Source organism: Manis pentadactyla, chromosome 10 (genome assembly GCF_030020395.1).
Source record: "Manis pentadactyla isolate mManPen7 chromosome 10, mManPen7.hap1, whole genome shotgun sequence".
In the NCBI taxonomy this organism is placed as follows: domain Eukaryota; kingdom Metazoa; phylum Chordata; class Mammalia; order Pholidota; family Manidae; genus Manis; species Manis pentadactyla.
Window position 1 is genome coordinate 68528186 of NC_080028.1, and position 17562 is coordinate 68545747.

Consider the following 17562-nt stretch of genomic DNA (forward strand, 5'->3'; position numbering starts at 1 on the left):
TTAGAAAAAACCATTGGTTTAATGAAAGAAGTAGTTGAAGAAGTCCAAAGTGAAAATGAACAATTGAAAAAAGCATCAGGAATAATGACCAGTGAAAAAATGACTAATAATTGAGCTGGAAAATGAAAAGTTGAAGGTAATATTTAAAATATGATCATGAGGTAGAATGTTTTACTACTGTAATTTGTATTAGTTTTTTAGGAAAATTTTAAATGTACTGCATAAAATTGTTTTAATGGATGCAATAGATATTTTACACTACAGAGAAAAAACTTCACTGGAGACAAGGCTAAGAGTAATTAGAGTAACTCCACTTGGTCATATTATTTCAAGATCAATGGTTCTCCCTCTGGCAACATAAAATAATTACGTGTGTCTTTTTTCAAAAATGCAGATGCCTACACACCCATTTCTGAGATTGATTAGATTATTTGGGGATACTGTGGTTTTTTTTTAAGTCATCACTTTATTCTAATGTGTAGCCAAGGTGGGGAACCTTTACTTCAGATGACTGGTATTAAAGGGAAGACTTTAATTCTATCAAATATGGGCTCTAAAACTATTTGGAAATAAGTTTAATGAGTTTACAAGGTCATCTTTTATTTCATTTCGATAATGTATCGTTTTTACTACTAGGCTGATTTAGAAAAAGTCAAAGCTCACCTGAGACGTCAGCTGAGCATGCACCGTGAGTCCTCGACCAAAGGCACAGAGAAAATTGTTGCTGAAAACCAAAGGCTTCGTAAAGAACTTTAAAAAGTATGACTTTCAGAGGGGCAGAAGATGGCGGCATGAGTAGAGCAGCGGAAATCTCCTCCCAAAACAACATATATCTATGAAAATATAACAAAGACAACCCTTCCTAGAATAAAGACCAGAGGACACAGGACAATATCCAGACCACATCCGCACCTGAGAGAACCCAGCGACTCGCGAAGGGGGTAAGATACAAGCCCCGGCCCCGCGGGAGCCGAGCGCCCCTCCCCCCAGCTCCCGGCGGGAGAAGAGCAGGCAGAGCGGGAGGGAGACGGAGCCCAGGGCTGCCGAACACCCAGCCCCAGCCATCCGGGCCAGAGCGCAGGGCGCTCGATACTAGGAAAACAGAGCAGCAAGAACACTGAGCAGGCACTGGAGGCTGGGCGACAGAGGGCATAAGAAAAGCGCGCGACCATTTTTTTTTTTTTTTGCTTTTTTTTGCTCTTTTGTTTTGGCGAGCGCTTTTTGGAAGTCTTAAAGGGATAGGGACCCCAATTCTAGGGAAACAGGGCAGAAAGACCGGTGAGCAGAGGCCTGAGGCTGGCACCGCAGAATAAAGAAAAACGAACGACCACCTTTTTTTTTTTTTTTTTTAATTAAAAACTTTTTTTTTTTTTTTTAATTAAAAAAATTTTTTTTTTTTTTTTTTTTGGTGGGCGTTGTTTTGTTTTGGCGGGTGCTTTTTGGAAGTCTTAAAGGGGCAGGGCGGGTCACTTAATCCAGAGGTAGGGAATCCGGGATCTCTGGGCACCCTATCCCCTGGGCTGCAGGGAGCAGGCAGGCCCCTTACGGAGATAAATAGCCTCCCAGCAGCTCCTGCTCCAACGCGACTCCACCATTTTGGAGTAGCTGCCCGAGCCAGGCCACGCCCACAGCAACAGCGGAGATTAACTCCATAGCAGCCGGGCAGGAAGCAGAAACCCTGTCTGCGCGCAGCTGCGCAGCACAAGCCACTAGAGGCCGCTGTTCTCCCAGGAGAGGAGGGCCACAAACCAACAAGAAAGGAAGTCCTTCCAGCCGTCACTCGTCCCAGTTCTGCAGACTATTCCTATCACCATGAAAAGGCAAAGCTACAGGCAGACAAAGATCACAGACACAACACCAGAGAAGGAGACAGACCTAACCAGTCTCCCTGAAAAAGAATTCAAAATAAGAATCATAAACATGCTGACAGAGATGCAGAGAAATACGCAAGAGAAATGGGATGAAGTTCGGAAGGAGATCACAGATGCCAGAAAGGAGATCGCAGAAATGAAACAAACTCTGGAAGGGTTTATAAGCAGAATGGATAGAATGCAAGAGGCCATTGAAGGAATTGAAATCAGAGAACAGGAACGCATAGAAGCTGACATAGAGAGAGACAAAAGGATCTCCAGGAATGAAATAATATTAAGAGAACTGTGTGACCAATCCAAAAGGAACAATATCCGTATTATAGGGGTCCCAGAAGAAGAAGAGAGAGGAAAAGAGATGGAAAGTATCTTAGAAGAAATAATTGCTGAAAACTTCCCCACACTGGGGGAGGAAGTAATCGAACAGACCACGGAAATACACAGAACCCCCAACAGAAAGGATCCAAGAAGGGCAACACCAAGACACATAATAATTAAAATGGCAAAGATCAAGGACAAGGAAAGAGTGTTAAAGGCAGTAAGAGAGAAAAAGGTCACCTATAAAGGGAAACCCATCAGGCTAACGTCAGATTTCTCAACAGAAACCCTACAGGCCAGAAGAGAATGGCATGATATATTTAATACAATGAAACAGAAGGGCCTTGAACCAAGGATACTGTATCCAGCACGACTATCATTCAAATATGACGGTGGGATTAAACAATTCCCAGACAAACAAAAGCTGAGGGAATTTGCTTTCCACAAACCACCTCTACAGAACATCTTAAAGGGACTGCTCTAGATGGGAGCACTCCTAGAAAGAGCACAGCACAAAACACCCAACATATGAAGAATCGAGGAGGAGGAACAAGAAGGGAGAGAAGAAAAGAATCTCCAGACAGTGTATATAACAGCTCAATAAGCGAGCTAAGTTAGGCAGTAAGATACTAAAGAGGCTAACCTTGAACCTTTGGTAACCACAAATTTAAAGCCTGCAATGGCAATAAGTACATATCTTTCAATAGTCACCCTAAATGTTAACGGGTTGAATGCACCAATCAAAAGACACAGAGTAACAGAATGGATAAAAAAGCAAGACCCATCTATATGCTGCTTACAAGAAACTCACCTCAAACCCAAAGACATGTACAGACTAAAAGTCAAGGGATGGAAAAACATATTTCAAGCAAACAACAGTGAGAAGAAAGCAGGGGTTGCAGTACTAATATCAGACAAAATAGACTTCAAAAGAAAGAAAGTAACAAGAGATAAAGAAGGACACTACATAATGATAAAGGGCTCTCAGTCAAACAAGAGGATATAACCATTCTAAATATATATGCACCCAACACAGGAGCACCAGCATATGTGAAACAAATACTAACAGAACTAAAGGGGGATATAGACTGTAATGCATTCATTCTAGGAGACTTCAACACACCACTCACCCCAAAGGATAGGTCCACTGGGCAGAAAATAAGTAAAGACACGGAAGCACTGAACAACACAGTAGAGCAGATGGACCTAATAGACATCTATAGAACTCTACATCCAAAAGCAGCGGGATATACATTCTTCTCAAGTGCACATGGAACATTCTCCAGAATAGACCACATACTGGGCCACAAAAAGAGCCTCAGAAAATTCCAAAAGATTGAAATCCTACCAACCAACTTTTCAGACCACAAAGGCATAAAACTAGAAATAAACTGTACAAAGAAAGCAAAGAGGCTCACAAACACATGGAGGCTTAACAACACGCTCCTAAATAATCAATGGATCAATGACCAAATCAAAATGGAGATCCAGCAATATATGGAAACAAATGACAACAACAACACTAAGCCCCAACTTCTGTGGGACACAGCAAAAGCAGTCTTAAGAGGAAAGTATATAACAATCCAAGCATATTTAAAAAAGGAAGAGCAATCCCAAATGAATGGTCTAATGTCACAATTATCAAAATTAGAAAAAGAAGAACAGATGAGGCCTAAGGTCAGCAGAAGGAGGGACATAATAAAGATCAGAGAAGAAATAAATAAAATTGAGAAGAATAAAACAATAGTAAAAATCAATGAAACCAAGAGCTGGTTCTTCGAGAAAATAAACAAAATAGATAAGCCTCTAGCCAGACTTATTAAGAAGAAAAGAGAGTCAACACAAATCAACAGTATCAGAAACGAGAAAGGAAAAATCACGACGGACCCCACGGAAATGCAAAGAATTATTGGAGAATACTATGAAAACCTATATGCTAACAAGCTGGGAAACCTAGGAGAAATGGACAACTTCCTAGAAAAATATAACCTTCCAAGATTGACCCAGGAAGAAACAGAAAATCTAAACAGACCAATTACCAGCAACGAAATTGAAGCGGTAATCAAAAAACTACCAAAGAACAAAACCCCCGGGCCAGATGGATTTACCTCGGAATTTTATCAGACATACAGGGAAGACATAATACCCATTCTCCTTAAAGTTTTCCAAAAAATAGAGGAGGAGGGGATACTCCCAAACTCATTCTATGAAGCTAACATCACCCTAATACCAAAACCAGCCAAAGACCCCACCAAAAAAGAAAACTACAGACCAATATCCCTGATGAACGTAGATGCAAAAATACTCAACAAAATACTAGCAAACCGAATTCAAAAATACATCAAAAGGATCATACACCATGACCAAGTGGGATTCATCCCAGGGATGCAAGGATGGTACAACATTCGAAAGTCCATCAACATCATCCACCACATCAACAAAAAGAAAGACAAAAACCACATGATCATCTCCATAGATGCTGAAAAAGCATTTGACAAAGTTCAACATCCATTCATGTTAAAAACTCTCAGCAAAATGGGAATAGAGGGCAAGTACCTCAACATAATAAAGGCCATCTATGATAAACCCACAGCCAAAATTATATTGAACAGCGAGAAGCTGAAAGCATTTCCTCTCAGATCGGGAACTAGACAGGGATGCCCACTCTCTCCACTGTTATTTAACATAGTACTGGAGGTCCTAGCCACGGCAATCAGACAAAATAAAGAAATACAAGGAATCCAGATTGGTAAAGAAGAAGTTAAACTGTCACTATTTGCAGATGACATGATACTGTACATAAAAAACCCTAAAGACTCCACCCCAAAACTACTAGAACTGATATCGGAATACAGCAAAGTTGCAGGATACAAAACCAACACACAGAAATCTGTGGCTTTCCTATATACTAACAATGAACCAACAGAAAGAGAAATCAGGAAAACAACTCCATTCACAATTGCATCAAAAAAAATAAAATACCTAGGAATAAACCTAACCAAAGAAGTGAAAGACCTATACTCTGAAAACTACAAGTCACTCTTAAGAGAAATTAAAGGGGACACTAACAGATGGAAACTCATCCCATGCTCGTGGCTAGGAAGAATTAATATCGTTAAAATGGCCATCCTGCCCAAAGCAATATACAGATTCGATGCAATCCCTATGAAACTACCAGCAACATTCTTCAATGAACTGGAACAAATAATTCAAAAATTCATATGGAAACACAAAAGACCCCGAATAGCCAAAGCAATCCTGAGAAAGAAGAATAAAGTAGGGGGGATCTCACTCCCCAACTTCAAGCTCTACTATAAAGCCATAGTAATCAAGACAACTTGGTACTGGCACAAGAGCAGAGCCACAGACCAATGGAACAGACTAGAGAATCCAGACATTAACCCAGACATATATGGTCAATTAATATTTGATAAAGGAGCCATGGACATACAATGGCGAAATGACAGTCTCTTCAACAGGTGGTGCTGGCAAAACTGGACAGCTACATGTAGGAGAATGAAACTGGACCATTGTCTAACCCCATATACAAAAGTAAACTCAAAATGGATCAAAGACCTGAATGTAAGCCATGAAACCATTAAACTCTTGGAAGAAAACATAGGCGAAAACCTCTTAGACATAAACATGAGTGACCTCTTCTTGAACATATCTCCCCGGGCAAGGAAAACAACAGCAAAAATGAGTAAGTGGGACTATATTAAGCTGAAAAGCTTCTGTACAGCAAAAGACACCATCAATAGAACAAGAAGGATCCCTACAGTATGGGAGAATATATTTGAAAATGACACATCCGATAAAGGCTTGACGTCCAGAATATATAAGGAGCTCACACGCCTCAACAAACAAAAACCAAATAACCCAATTAAAAAATGGGCAGAGGAACTGAACAGACAGTTCTCCAAAAAAGAAATACAGATGGCCAACAGACACATGAAAAGATGCTCCACATCGCTAATTATCAGACAAATGCAAATTAAAACTACAATGAGGTATCACCTCACACCAGTAAGGATGGCTGCCATCCAAAAGACAAACAACAACAAATGTTGGCGAGGCTGTGGAGAAAGGGGAACCCTCCTACACTGCTGGTGGGAATGTAAACTAGTTCAACCATTGTGGAAAGCAGTATGGAGGTATATCAAAATGCTCAAAACAGACTTACCATTTGACCCAGGAATTGCACTCCTAGGAATTTACCCTAAGAACGCAGCAATCAAGTTTGAGAAAGACAGATGCACCCCTATGTTTATTGCAGCACTATTTACAATAGCCAAGAATTGGAAGCAACCTAAATGTCCATCAATAGATGAATGGATAAAGAAGATGTGGTACATATACACAATGGAATACTACTCAGCCATAAGAAAAGGGCAAATCCAATCATTTGCAGCAACATGGATGGAGCTGGAGGGTATTATGCTCAGTGAAACAAGCCAAGCGGAGAAAGAGAAATACCAAATGATTTCACTTATCTGTGCAATATAAGAACAAAGGAAAAACTGAAGGAACAAAACAGCAGCAGAATCACAGAACTCAAGAATGGACTAACAGGTACCAAAGGGAAAGGGACTGGGGAGGATGGGTGGGTAGGGAGGGATAAGGGGGGGAGAAGTAGGGGGGTATTAAGATTAACATACATGGGGGGGTAGGAGAAAAGGGAGGGCTGTACAACACAGAGAAGGCAAGTAGTGATTCTACAACATTTTGCTATGCTGATGGACAGTGACTGTAAAGGGGTTTATAGGGGAGACCTGGTATAGGGGAGAGCCTAGTAAACATAATATTCGTCATGTAAGTGTAGATTGGTGATACCAAAAACAAAGCAAAAAAAAAAAAAAAAAGGGCAGTTCCTGTGTGGTAACCTCCAATGAGTTCTACACAAGGGTATAAAGGGCATATAAAAGTGTAGGCAAAGGGTCTGTTTGTGTTTATACAGAGGATCAAAGCCTAATTGGGCTACCCCGAAAATGAACTAAGATACGATATGAAAAAGAACTTCCAACATCTGCACTCTCTGGAAGACTCATGCCAGAAGATGATCATCAAAAAACCCCAACAACGATCCACGCACTGCAACAGCTGTAGATGCACTCATCCCACCAGTTCCTGGACTTGCCATGGGAATGAGGAAGGAGATATCTAAGCTGGCCTGTGCATACAGTAAAACAACAAATTTGACTGGATCTATACTGTTGGAACTCAACCAAGAATTTGGAGAAGTGCAAATTGTAGCGCTCCAAACTCTTACAACTACAGACTATTTACTGTTAAAAGAACATATGGCATGTGAACAGTCCGCAGGAATGGGTTGTTTTAATTTGTCTGATTTCTCTCAGACTGTTCAAGTTCAGTTGGACAATATCCACCATATCATAGATAAGTTTTCACAAATGCCTAAGGTGCCTAACTGGTTTTCTTGGTTTCACTGCAGATGGCTGGTAATTACAGATATGCTTTGGTTATGTAACTATACTCCTATTATGTTAATGTGTGTGCGCAATTTAAGTAGTAGCTTAAAACCTATATATGCTGAAGTTACTCTACAAGAAGATATGTCAAAGAAATAATCAATCTTCCCATGTTTTCTTCCGTCTGCTACTTCTATAGCTTTTCTTCTTCCTTCCTAATTACAACCCTTAAATAGAATTCGTGCCTCATATCAAATTTACCGAGTATCATAACTCCTCCAAGTGGTAAAGATACCTCAAGACAAATGCTGGGCATAGAAGCCACAGGGCATAAATCTGCAAAGAAGTAAAAAGCTAACCATTTCAAACAATAAGGCTTCTCTCTCACTCACCAACTTTACATTTCCCTGTATGGCCCCGGAAGATGACTGGTTAGCCAGAGACGGGTAAGATTCCTCAAGGGAGGAACAACCTAAGACAGGCACAGTCGCAGGGGGGCCATCAGGTGAGAAATTGGGGATCAACAGAGGTGAGGCTTAGAACCTCACCCCCCCTGTTCTGAGAGAAATCTTCTGCATTCATGGATGTTTTATGGCCCTGGTCTAGCTTGGATTAACACATAGTCTACAGGCACACACCTGATCATCTACATTTGCTCTCTTACAACACTAAACTATGTTTTCTACCTTTATCTTGTATCTACCAACCACTTCAGCATTTTATTAAAAATAATAATAATAAAGAGAGAAATGTGGTATCCACATATAAATCAAGTATAAAAACCAAATGAGTATTCATATTTGAACTGACTGTTTAGAGTTCATAATGCATGAGCAAAACCGAAAGTTTCTGTGATGACTCCCCTTGTACTGTTCACTATGTAACTTATTCATTATGTAAGAATTTGTTCTACATGTAAGAACTTGTTTGTTATGCCTCAGAAGATTGGAGACTGACGAAAATTAGGCTTGGGGTGGATTAATGATTGTGCATTGAGCATTGACTCCCCTATACAGAATTTTATTGTCTTTAACAACCATTTGATCAATAAATATGAGAGATGCCCTCACAAAAAAAAAAAAAAAAAAAAAATAAGGACAGACTTCCAATGGTAAAATAAATAAGTAACCGGGATGTAATGTATAGCATAAGGAATATAGTCAAGATATTGTAACAGCCTGGTAGGGTGATAGCTGGAACCTAGAATTATGTATATAAATGTTCTACCACTGTGTTGTACACTTGAAACTAATGTAATGTAATACTGTGCGTCAACTACCCTTCAATAAAAAATAATTATTAAAAAAAAAAAAAAAGTATGACTTTCATTGCTAATCATTACTTTTTATTTTAACTAACACATCTTATAAAAACTGAATGAAAAGTGATGAGAGTGTCTATTCAAAATAGATAGAAGAGATTTAGAAAGTTTGTGATTATGCTTGCTACTTTCACCATGAGGAACCTTGAAAATAAAAAAATTAATGAATTAAGAGCCAGTAAATGTAGAAGCTACACGGTTGGGATCCAAATCCTAGCTCTGTTACTTGTCAGCTGTGGGAACTAGGGCCAGCTGCTAGCCCCTCTCCATCCCCCCATGTCCTCATCTGTAACATCAGGAAGTGGGTTAATATTGGTGCACATGACTTAGATAGTGCTTGATGTACAGTAAGGAGTATGTGAAACTGTTTTGTTAAACAGCAAGATTCCTTTCTATTTAACTGGCAAAAATATATTCCTTACCCCAGACAATGGGTGGTGGGTGGTGGTATTTATATGGATGATGCAGTGAATAAATTGAAATTAATATTTTTAAACTAGTTACTATACAATAGTATCTAAATATACTGTGAGGCCAGAGTGATACTTTGCTTCGGATATGGATGTTTAATAGTGGAAATAATTTATGATACTTACACATAGTTTACATTTATGGCTGGGTCTCTCAAGTTTTAGAGTCAAAACATTTTTAAATATGTAAAGACAAACTCTCTCTATCCCATTATTCTATATTACAAAGATGACTAATTTAAAGGAACCAAATGACAAACTTAAAATAACTACTAGAGTAAAATACTTGTTAATATATTTTTCTAACCTCATTTACATGATTGATGGTTCTAATATGATCATATTGCTGTTTGAGAGTAAAGGAAATGTTGGAAATTTTTATTGCAGTTTTAATCAGCATTTAGAGTTTATTTTTGTTTTCTAATTTCTAGCAATAATTATGAATATATTGCACCTAGGTGAGTACTGTGTTTTGTCATAGTATACTAACTGGTTCCTAATGATAGGAAACTGAAGCTGCAGAGAACCTGCGGATAGCCAGGAATAATTTAGAGATTTTGAATGAGAAGATGACAGTCCAACTAGAAGAGACTGGTGAGAGGTTACAGTTAGCGGAAAGCAGAAGTCCACAGCTTGAAGGTGCTGACAGCAAGAGCTGGAAATCTATTGTTGTTACAAGGTAGGAACAAATAGTTGAAAACTCGCACAAAGTTGAATCAGATCTAATTCTGCCATTATTGTTTTGAAAAGACTATGACACTGTTCTGATTAACTTAGCTCTTTCCCAATGAACTGTTTGGTTGGTGCTTTTTTCCTTTCCTAGTATCATCAAAGTCTTTATCTTCCTTAAGATATCTAAGGAACTTAGGTGGCAGAGCACGGGACAGAGCAGAGCAGAGGCTGGGCTCTGGGTGTTGGAGCTGGGTGGGCGGCATGAAGCTGCTGTCAGCCATGAGCTTGGACTGATGGTGTCCAGCGTCTCCTACATGCTCTTTTTTTCCAGCTACAACTCAACTTCATTGTGTTCATTTTCTACCTCAAGTATAAGCCAGGCACAGTTAAGCTGTCTCGTCACAACCTGCGCCATGCTAGATCTGGGCCGCGCTGCAATTTGGCAGTTACATTCTGGGCAACTTGTTCTTCAAAGAGTCCCGACGGATGAATTCAGCAACAGCTCTAGTGTCTTCCTGGCCTCTGTGTTCTGGCACTAGATTTTCTCCACCCCATGAGCCATTTCTACAAATACGTGTGACTGCCTTTCCCATAAACTGTGGCTGTGAAAGGGGTGATGGGAATTCACGAGTAAGCATTCATACATTCACTGCCACTATCATGAGTAGTTTAACATGACTCTGATAAGTCAGTAAAAGGCTTTGGTGTCATTCTCATTTCCAGACTGCTCAGCAGCTACTTCAAGGAGTATAGAAGCCAGAGAGCAATGAGATTGTGCCATGTCCTTTCCCGATAAAATTATCTTGTATGAAGTAACATCTGCTGGCCCTATTTAGAAAGACAAAGTCATCTTTATCTTACCATATAAACAGAGTTCCTTATGTCCACATATTTCCAGTTTCCCCTTTGATGTCCACCTGCTGTTTAGAATGGACTTGATGAGAGGTGGACTGGTGGTCACCGTCAATACAACTAGGACAGGAGCCTCAGCACTGTGAGGCTACAGCAAGGCCCACAGTGGGCCTGCTGCACTGCGCTTGCCTGTCAGCCAAAGGCTATACAAGTAGATCAGAGGGCAGCCCGGGTGGCCAGGCAGTCCTACAGAAGGGTCCTCGGTTCCTATCCTAATACCCTACTAAGAGCATTGAGAATCCACTCGTTCCCCCTGCGGCCCTCTCTCTTCTACCAGAGGGCAAGCGTGAGGGTTTGGTGAAATAGCATATGTGATAGTATAAGGGGGAAAAGGAGTCACTTTTGCCTGCTTGGACCCGAGAGAGGCTCTCAACCAGCAGTGCTATCACAGCTGATTTCTTGGTTGGTCCTTTATTTCCTTCTACAGACACATATGGACTCAAAAGATTTCTGGATGTATTCATTCAGCAGACACCTATTCAGTACTTACTGCATACCAAACACCGTCCTTTATTTTCAATGTATTTCTAAAAGGCCTACTTGGCTGAAGTTCTTTCAGAGAACCTGGGAGCTTTCATGGCTTAGAAATACCTAATTCTCACTGGGACCTTAAGTAAATTACATCTCTTTTGTGAGTACAACTTTTTTTAAACTGTGGAAATGATAATCCCTGCCCTACTTTCTAAAAAGGGCTCTGAAGATGCAGACAAGGTTATTAATGTGATAGCGTTTATAAAGTTTATGAACATTTGAGAGGGTGGTTGATATTTAACCATAATTGAAGATGACTTTGCCTTTTAGATTGGTTTTTAAGCTACAAATTGTACAGGTAGCTGAGCATAAAGTAAGCCTTTGGTAAACCCCTTTGAAAAAGACTTAAGTAAGTCCTAGTGGAATCCACTGGACAGAAGACTAATTCTGATCCTTGGCATCAAGCCTCCCTAAATCCACCAAAAAATTGCTTAGGTCTGCAGCTGGGATCTCACAGCCAGCTCAGTGAAGTGGTTTGGAGATCGCTTCTGGGACTCATGACACACTACGTCTTCCTCATGCTGAAACCATTATAGTTGCCTTATACTTTACTTAACAAATTAATGGTATCTATTTTGTCAGGCCTTATACTGACTGCTGAGACATCAGAGAGAGAGGTTCTCTGACTGGGTGGCATTTGAGCAGAGAACTGAATGAGAAAGGAGTGAACCACTTCTCATGCTCCACCACTTTGGCAGTATTTGTCAGGCTAAGATCATTGCCTTCTAAGTTTCTAAGACTTATCAAAAGCTTGCATTAAGATACTTTTCCTTCCTTATACTATCCTTACCTGATTTTGTTACCAAAGTCTTCTTTTTCTTGTCTCTGGAAAAGTTTCAATATTTTAATTGTTGTCTCCCTTTAGGTATGATGTGCTTATAAAACCATTTTGGCACAATGTTATAAAATTTCTTTTGGAGTCTGGGTTTTTTTGAACTGTTGATCATTTCTTTCAGTTACAAATCTATTCTGATTTTACAAGCTTTGTTCCTCCCTCATCACATGCTCTTTCTCTCACCCGTGCTTTTGCATGTTCTTCTTACTCCCCTTCCAGCAGTGCCCTTTGTTTTTTTTTCTACTTGGATGCCTCCCTTTTTGGTATGTTTGTGTGCAGGTACGTGTCTGTGAAATGCTTTAATTTGCAGTGTTTATATTCCTAAGAATATCCAATAATACGGTATTTGATATTCTGATGAATTTTCCTTTCTGCTTTTTGTGACTGAAAAAGGTATTAATTTTAGTATTTTACAGTGACCAAATTCAGGCTCCATCCCAGGGAAACATCTAAATCCTCTATTTTAATGTACCTGTTAACTAGGGATATTCACCCTTTGTCACCTAGTGCTAAATAAATACTCACAGATTTGACTAGAAGAAACAATATGACAAGATATTGTTCCTTATTTTTAATGGAATAATTTGAACTAGCTTTTAAATCAATGAGAAAAATTTTTCCATGTCTCTATCTTTTTTTTCCTTTATACTTTCAGAATGTATGAAGCCAAGTTGAAAAAACTGGAAACTGATATTGCAAAAAAAACCCATAGCCTTACTGATCTTAAACAGCTTGTAAGACAAGCAACAGAAAGGGAACAAAAAGTTAAGAAATATACTGAAGACCTCGAGCACCAGGCAAGTAATGCAGCTTTGTTTTTTGTTTTTTCACATGGTGAAACAATCCGTTGTATGTCAAGCCACTTCTTGGTACTGTCTTTTGAAGGTAAAAATGAACTATTAAGTCTTCCCCCGGAGGCCTAAGAGTGGCGCCACTATTCACCCATTTGTTTAAGCCAAAAACCTTGGGCCATTAATTCCTTTCTTTCTCTCATACCCCACATCTTTTTTATTATATCATCTCAGCTCTATTTTCAAAATGTCCCAAATGTGACACTGTCTCAGTACCTCTAAACACTGCCAGTCTAGGCCAAGCTATTCTCTCACATCTGAACTTTTGCAAAATTTCCTAACTGGTCTCCCTGCTCCTACTCTTGCCTTGTTTCACCTTGTCCCTGATTCAGTCTATTCTCCACGTAATTGCCAAGCAAACAAAACAAAGAAAATCACAGCAGTCCCATTCTTAGAATCTTCCATTGGTTCCCTAATTATCCCAGAATGAAATTTAAAGGCTGTTTTCATGATCTGGCATCTGGTTTCCTCTTTCACATGTTGTATCCTCTATGCCTCGGACAAGCCTAACACGAGCAGTTACTTAATAACTGTTAAATGAATAATGAACAGAACACCATAAATGTGTGCTCAGGAGCTTTTGAAAACCCAACTTTTAATGTTTTGCGTTATTGAAATGTGTATCTTTATAAAACCTCATACGTTTCCATGTCGACTTTGCCTTCCAACTTTTCATTGTGCCCAAAGATTGAGATTCTCAAACATATTCCTGAAGGTGATGAGACAGAACAAAGTCTTCGGCGGGAGCTTCAAGTTCTTAGGTACATTATCTGTTCACCTACTTTTTTTCCCTTAATTATCTTTTAATATAACCAGGTTTGTTATGTCTAGAGATGATGAGGATTTTTTAACCTTGCTGCCAAATAGCTTATCAGCCTATTTTCATTCTTATGCCATTCTTCTACATCATAGATACAAAAAAAGGGCAAGCCAAATCCTAATACAGGTGTCAAGTTTGTAATTTAGTTTAAATTTTAATAGCATAGAATATATCAAACGTTAGCTTTCCAGAGGTACATAATAATGAAAGAGAGAAAAACAGTTCTTCACTGCCAGGGTCTGTGTAACATACTCTCATGAGGCTCCTCCGGTAGGAAAACTACTCTTCAAAATGACATCTGGTCAGGTTTTAAGAAAAACATGAAGAATTTTGATTTCATGACCTCTGAGAATGGTAGCACTGCAGCAGTCACGATAAATGAATAAATGTTTACCTTTGTAAATATAAGCAAGTCTTAAGCACTGTACATCATACAGTTCTTAAGAAATGCCCATATAGTTCACGGAGCAATGTCTGTGTTTTTGTTTTAACACATTACCACTGTGTTCTAGACTTGCTAATAGTCAGCTGGAGAAAGAAAAAGCAGAATTAATCCATCAGATAGAAGTTAACAAAAACCAAAGTGGAGCTGAAAGCACCATACCTGGTAAGTGTATTTTATAACTAATAATGGAAAGTTTACTAACCCAAGATTTTGAATTAGGGTTTGCCTTTTTTGTTTGTTCAGATTTTTGGTAACTATCTTCCTAGAAAACCAAATCTCTAAGTTTTTAGAGGTGTTTCCTCCATGCAACAATAAATAGAGCTGTTTGTAATATTGAGTAGCAACTATTCCAAGTGTTTTTGCTCCTTGTGTTCTATATGGATGTTACAGATTTAATATGATTAGGTCTCTTGCTTCCAGTTTCTAAGTACAGGCCCTTTTAAGCCCTCTGACATTATCTTCTAAATGTTACTGTCATTTTGTTGATAATTTTAAAACTACGTAAGTAATCTTTCCTACATTTTTTTCCTTTTACAAAGTCACAGTCTTTTCTTCTATTCCCTTCCATTTGCATTCAGAAGTAATGACTCCCGTATGCATGTGTATACATATAGACTTAATGTATGTGTATATATATCTACACACCCAAAATGAAGTTGATCCCCATTATTTGCAGATTCTGTACTTGCAAATTCACCTACTCACTAAAACTTACTCATAACCTCCAAGTCAGTACTCATGGTGCTTTTGCAGAGATACAGAGCAGTGAAAAATTAAGTTATGACCCACACTTAACAGATGAACTCCAACAGGTTCTGCGCTTGTCCAGCTTTCATACAGAGGTGATCAGAGAAAGGAAACAGTAAGGGGCAGTGCCGTAAAGAGCCAAGAAACTCCGGTTTGGGGGCCAACTGGACAGATTTAGATCCCAGCTCTGACACTTGTTAGTAGTGCAGCCTCAGAAGTCATTTGACACTTCTCAACCTCGTTTTCTCTTTTGTAAAAGAAAATAGAAGTTACTAAGATGGAATGTTTCCAGGATTTAAGATTATAATCTATGTGAGATATATGTGTATGTGTTCTAAGAGTAATGACTCGTCACCTAGTCATTGTTCATGTTGACTTTCTAGAACAGAACTGCAAATGAGAATCAGTTATTTGTATGTATATTTGATAGCTTGATGGAAATGCCAAATTCTATTCCAAACAATTAATACCAATTTATATTTGTATATTACAGTTTTTGACTATTTTCATACAGCTTTTTCAGTATCCTACCATAGTCCTGTTGCTATTTTGTATTAAAACTATGATGTATGAGTTCTGCCAGACACTATGCTTAGTGCTTTACAAGCATTTTATATTTTAATGATTATAATTCTGTATGGTGGGTATCACTGACTCCATAAACAGACTCAAAGAGGTTAAGTACCCTGTTCCCAAGGTCACTGCAGCCAGAAAGTGGCAGAGGCAGGATGAAACCTAAATCTATGAAACTCCAACACTGCTTGCCTTTCCTTGCTGTTAACCACTGCACTGCATTGCCGCATACATAAGCTTCTCAACAGTCTTGGGGCAGCCAGCTTCATCTTACTAGATACAGTGCCCTCCACCTGTTAATGCTGTTCACATTAGGCAAGTTCTTTCTAAACCTCAGTTTCCTGAGAGGGAATTTCTGAACCTTCATCGTCTCCTAGGAGATAAGGATCCTATCATATTTAAAATACTGTTAAAGCCCGGAATCAAACCAAAACTATTTTGGAAATTCTAAGGCACTACTCAAATACAAGTTTTCACTAAGCTAACTTTTGCAAAGTGCGATACACAGTAATTACTTTTACTGCATTATTTCCTTACCAATCTGTGTAACATGTAGCATCCCACTAAGACAATCAACTCAATATATATAGCATCCCAGTGAGAGTGAACCAACTGTGTAAAAAAATCAGCACTTTCTACAAAGGTGAAGAGTGCTTTGAAAAGTATGATTTTGCTCTGCCTTCCAAAGGAAGGTGAGTTCTGACTCCATTCACATAAGGGAGGATATGGAAAAAATCTGTCTCCAACTTATAATTAGGGAGGAGACTGTTCCAAGGGCACCTTAATAGAATGTGCTTCCTGTCACATTCATGAAATTGCATTGGTTGCCCAGTATTTTCTCTAACTGGCATTATTTTAAAAATTTTACCCTTCAGTGGCTGTAAAATGTGACCACAAAACACATCATATGTAGTATTTAAAGAAAATAAGTTTCTAGCAAAGATGGCAATTAGTCCTATTGCCCATTGATTCTTGTTATATTAGACATGTTAACTCTGGTAAACTGAAGTCCTTGTGCTATAGTTGTATACTTGTGTTTCCTACCAAAGTCATCAGGATTTATTCATCTTTGTGTTACCCACCCGTTTAGAACATTTTTACATAGTAATTACACTGTTAAGTGTACCTACATGGAATAGCCAGTACTCTTGGGAACAGAAGCATTTCACCAGCGTATTTTCACAGGCCAGGTGTACCTGCGTCTGTGTGCTTCTGTTGTACCTCTAGTACCTAACAAATTTTCTTGTTTGTAGAAGTTTTCTCTGGAAAATAGCTTCTTCCACATAAAGAGTTAACCTGACTCTGTGCTTCTGGTACCTAGCAGATGCCTCATCCTTGTCTGCCGTGGAATTATAATACCTGATAGAGAGCGTACAGGATTCACAGCCTGAAAAGTGTTTCAGCCATAAAATGCCATGTTTTCCAGGCTCGGATGCCATTGAGTTTTTTCCTTATTCTCTTAAACAAATCCTTTATCAGACTGGGAAAGAGCTAAGTCTGATTTTAATTTTTTTGGCAGATCCTTATCAACTAAAGGAAAAGGTAAAAGATCTAGAAACACAGCTCAAAACCTCAGATCTAGAAAAGCAGCACTTCAAGGTAATAAGATGTTTAATTATATCTATTATAGCACTATGTTTTTTGAAAACTAGTTTTATGATCATAATCTGAGTTTTAACTGTGTATCCTAAAAATGCATCTTATATCTGACCTTGATATTGCCAAGTTCATTATATTCCTCTGTGTTAAAAATAAATATTTAAGAGCTAC

The 17562-nt window shown here is 38.8% G+C and overlaps 3 protein-coding genes across 9 annotated transcripts in view; 2 read left to right on the forward strand and 1 right to left on the reverse strand.

Annotated features, from left to right (window-relative positions):
* The window catches only part of LOC118928520 (FYVE, RhoGEF and PH domain-containing protein 5-like), a 368415-nt gene that overhangs the window by 147702 nt on the left and 203151 nt on the right, over positions 1-17562 (forward strand).
* The window catches only part of LOC118909250 (centrosomal protein of 290 kDa-like), an 18523-nt gene continuing 961 nt past the window's right edge, over positions 1-17562 (forward strand). The window contains exons 1-6 of one of the 2 annotated variants that reach the window (XM_057486912.1): positions 1-136; positions 9913-10085; positions 13012-13153; positions 13895-13968; positions 14540-14634; positions 17312-17391. In XM_057486912.1, coding sequence (XP_057342895.1) covers positions 9976-10085; positions 13012-13153; positions 13895-13968; positions 14540-14634; positions 17312-17391 — 501 coding nt within the window. In that variant the 5' untranslated portion in view covers positions 1-136; positions 9913-9975. Of the gene's footprint in view, positions 137-797; positions 942-9912; positions 10086-13011; positions 13154-13894; positions 13969-14539; positions 14635-17311; positions 17392-17562 lie in introns of those variants that run through there. The other variant, XM_057486911.1, reaches the window with a different exon arrangement.
* RLIG1 (RNA 5'-phosphate and 3'-OH ligase 1) overlaps positions 10004-17562 on the reverse strand; it is a 20005-nt gene continuing 12446 nt past the window's right edge. For 3 of the 6 annotated variants that reach the window (XR_008992092.1, XR_008992091.1, XM_057486901.1), the window contains one exon: positions 10005-10998. Coding sequence is in view for 2 of the 6 variants with exons in the window: in XM_057486901.1 (XP_057342884.1) it covers positions 10911-10998 (88 nt within the window). In the remaining 4 variants the exon portion in view is untranslated. Of the gene's footprint in view, positions 10999-17562 lie in introns of all 6 variants that reach the window. The other 3 variants (XR_008992095.1, XR_008992094.1, XM_057486902.1) reach the window with 2 other exon arrangements.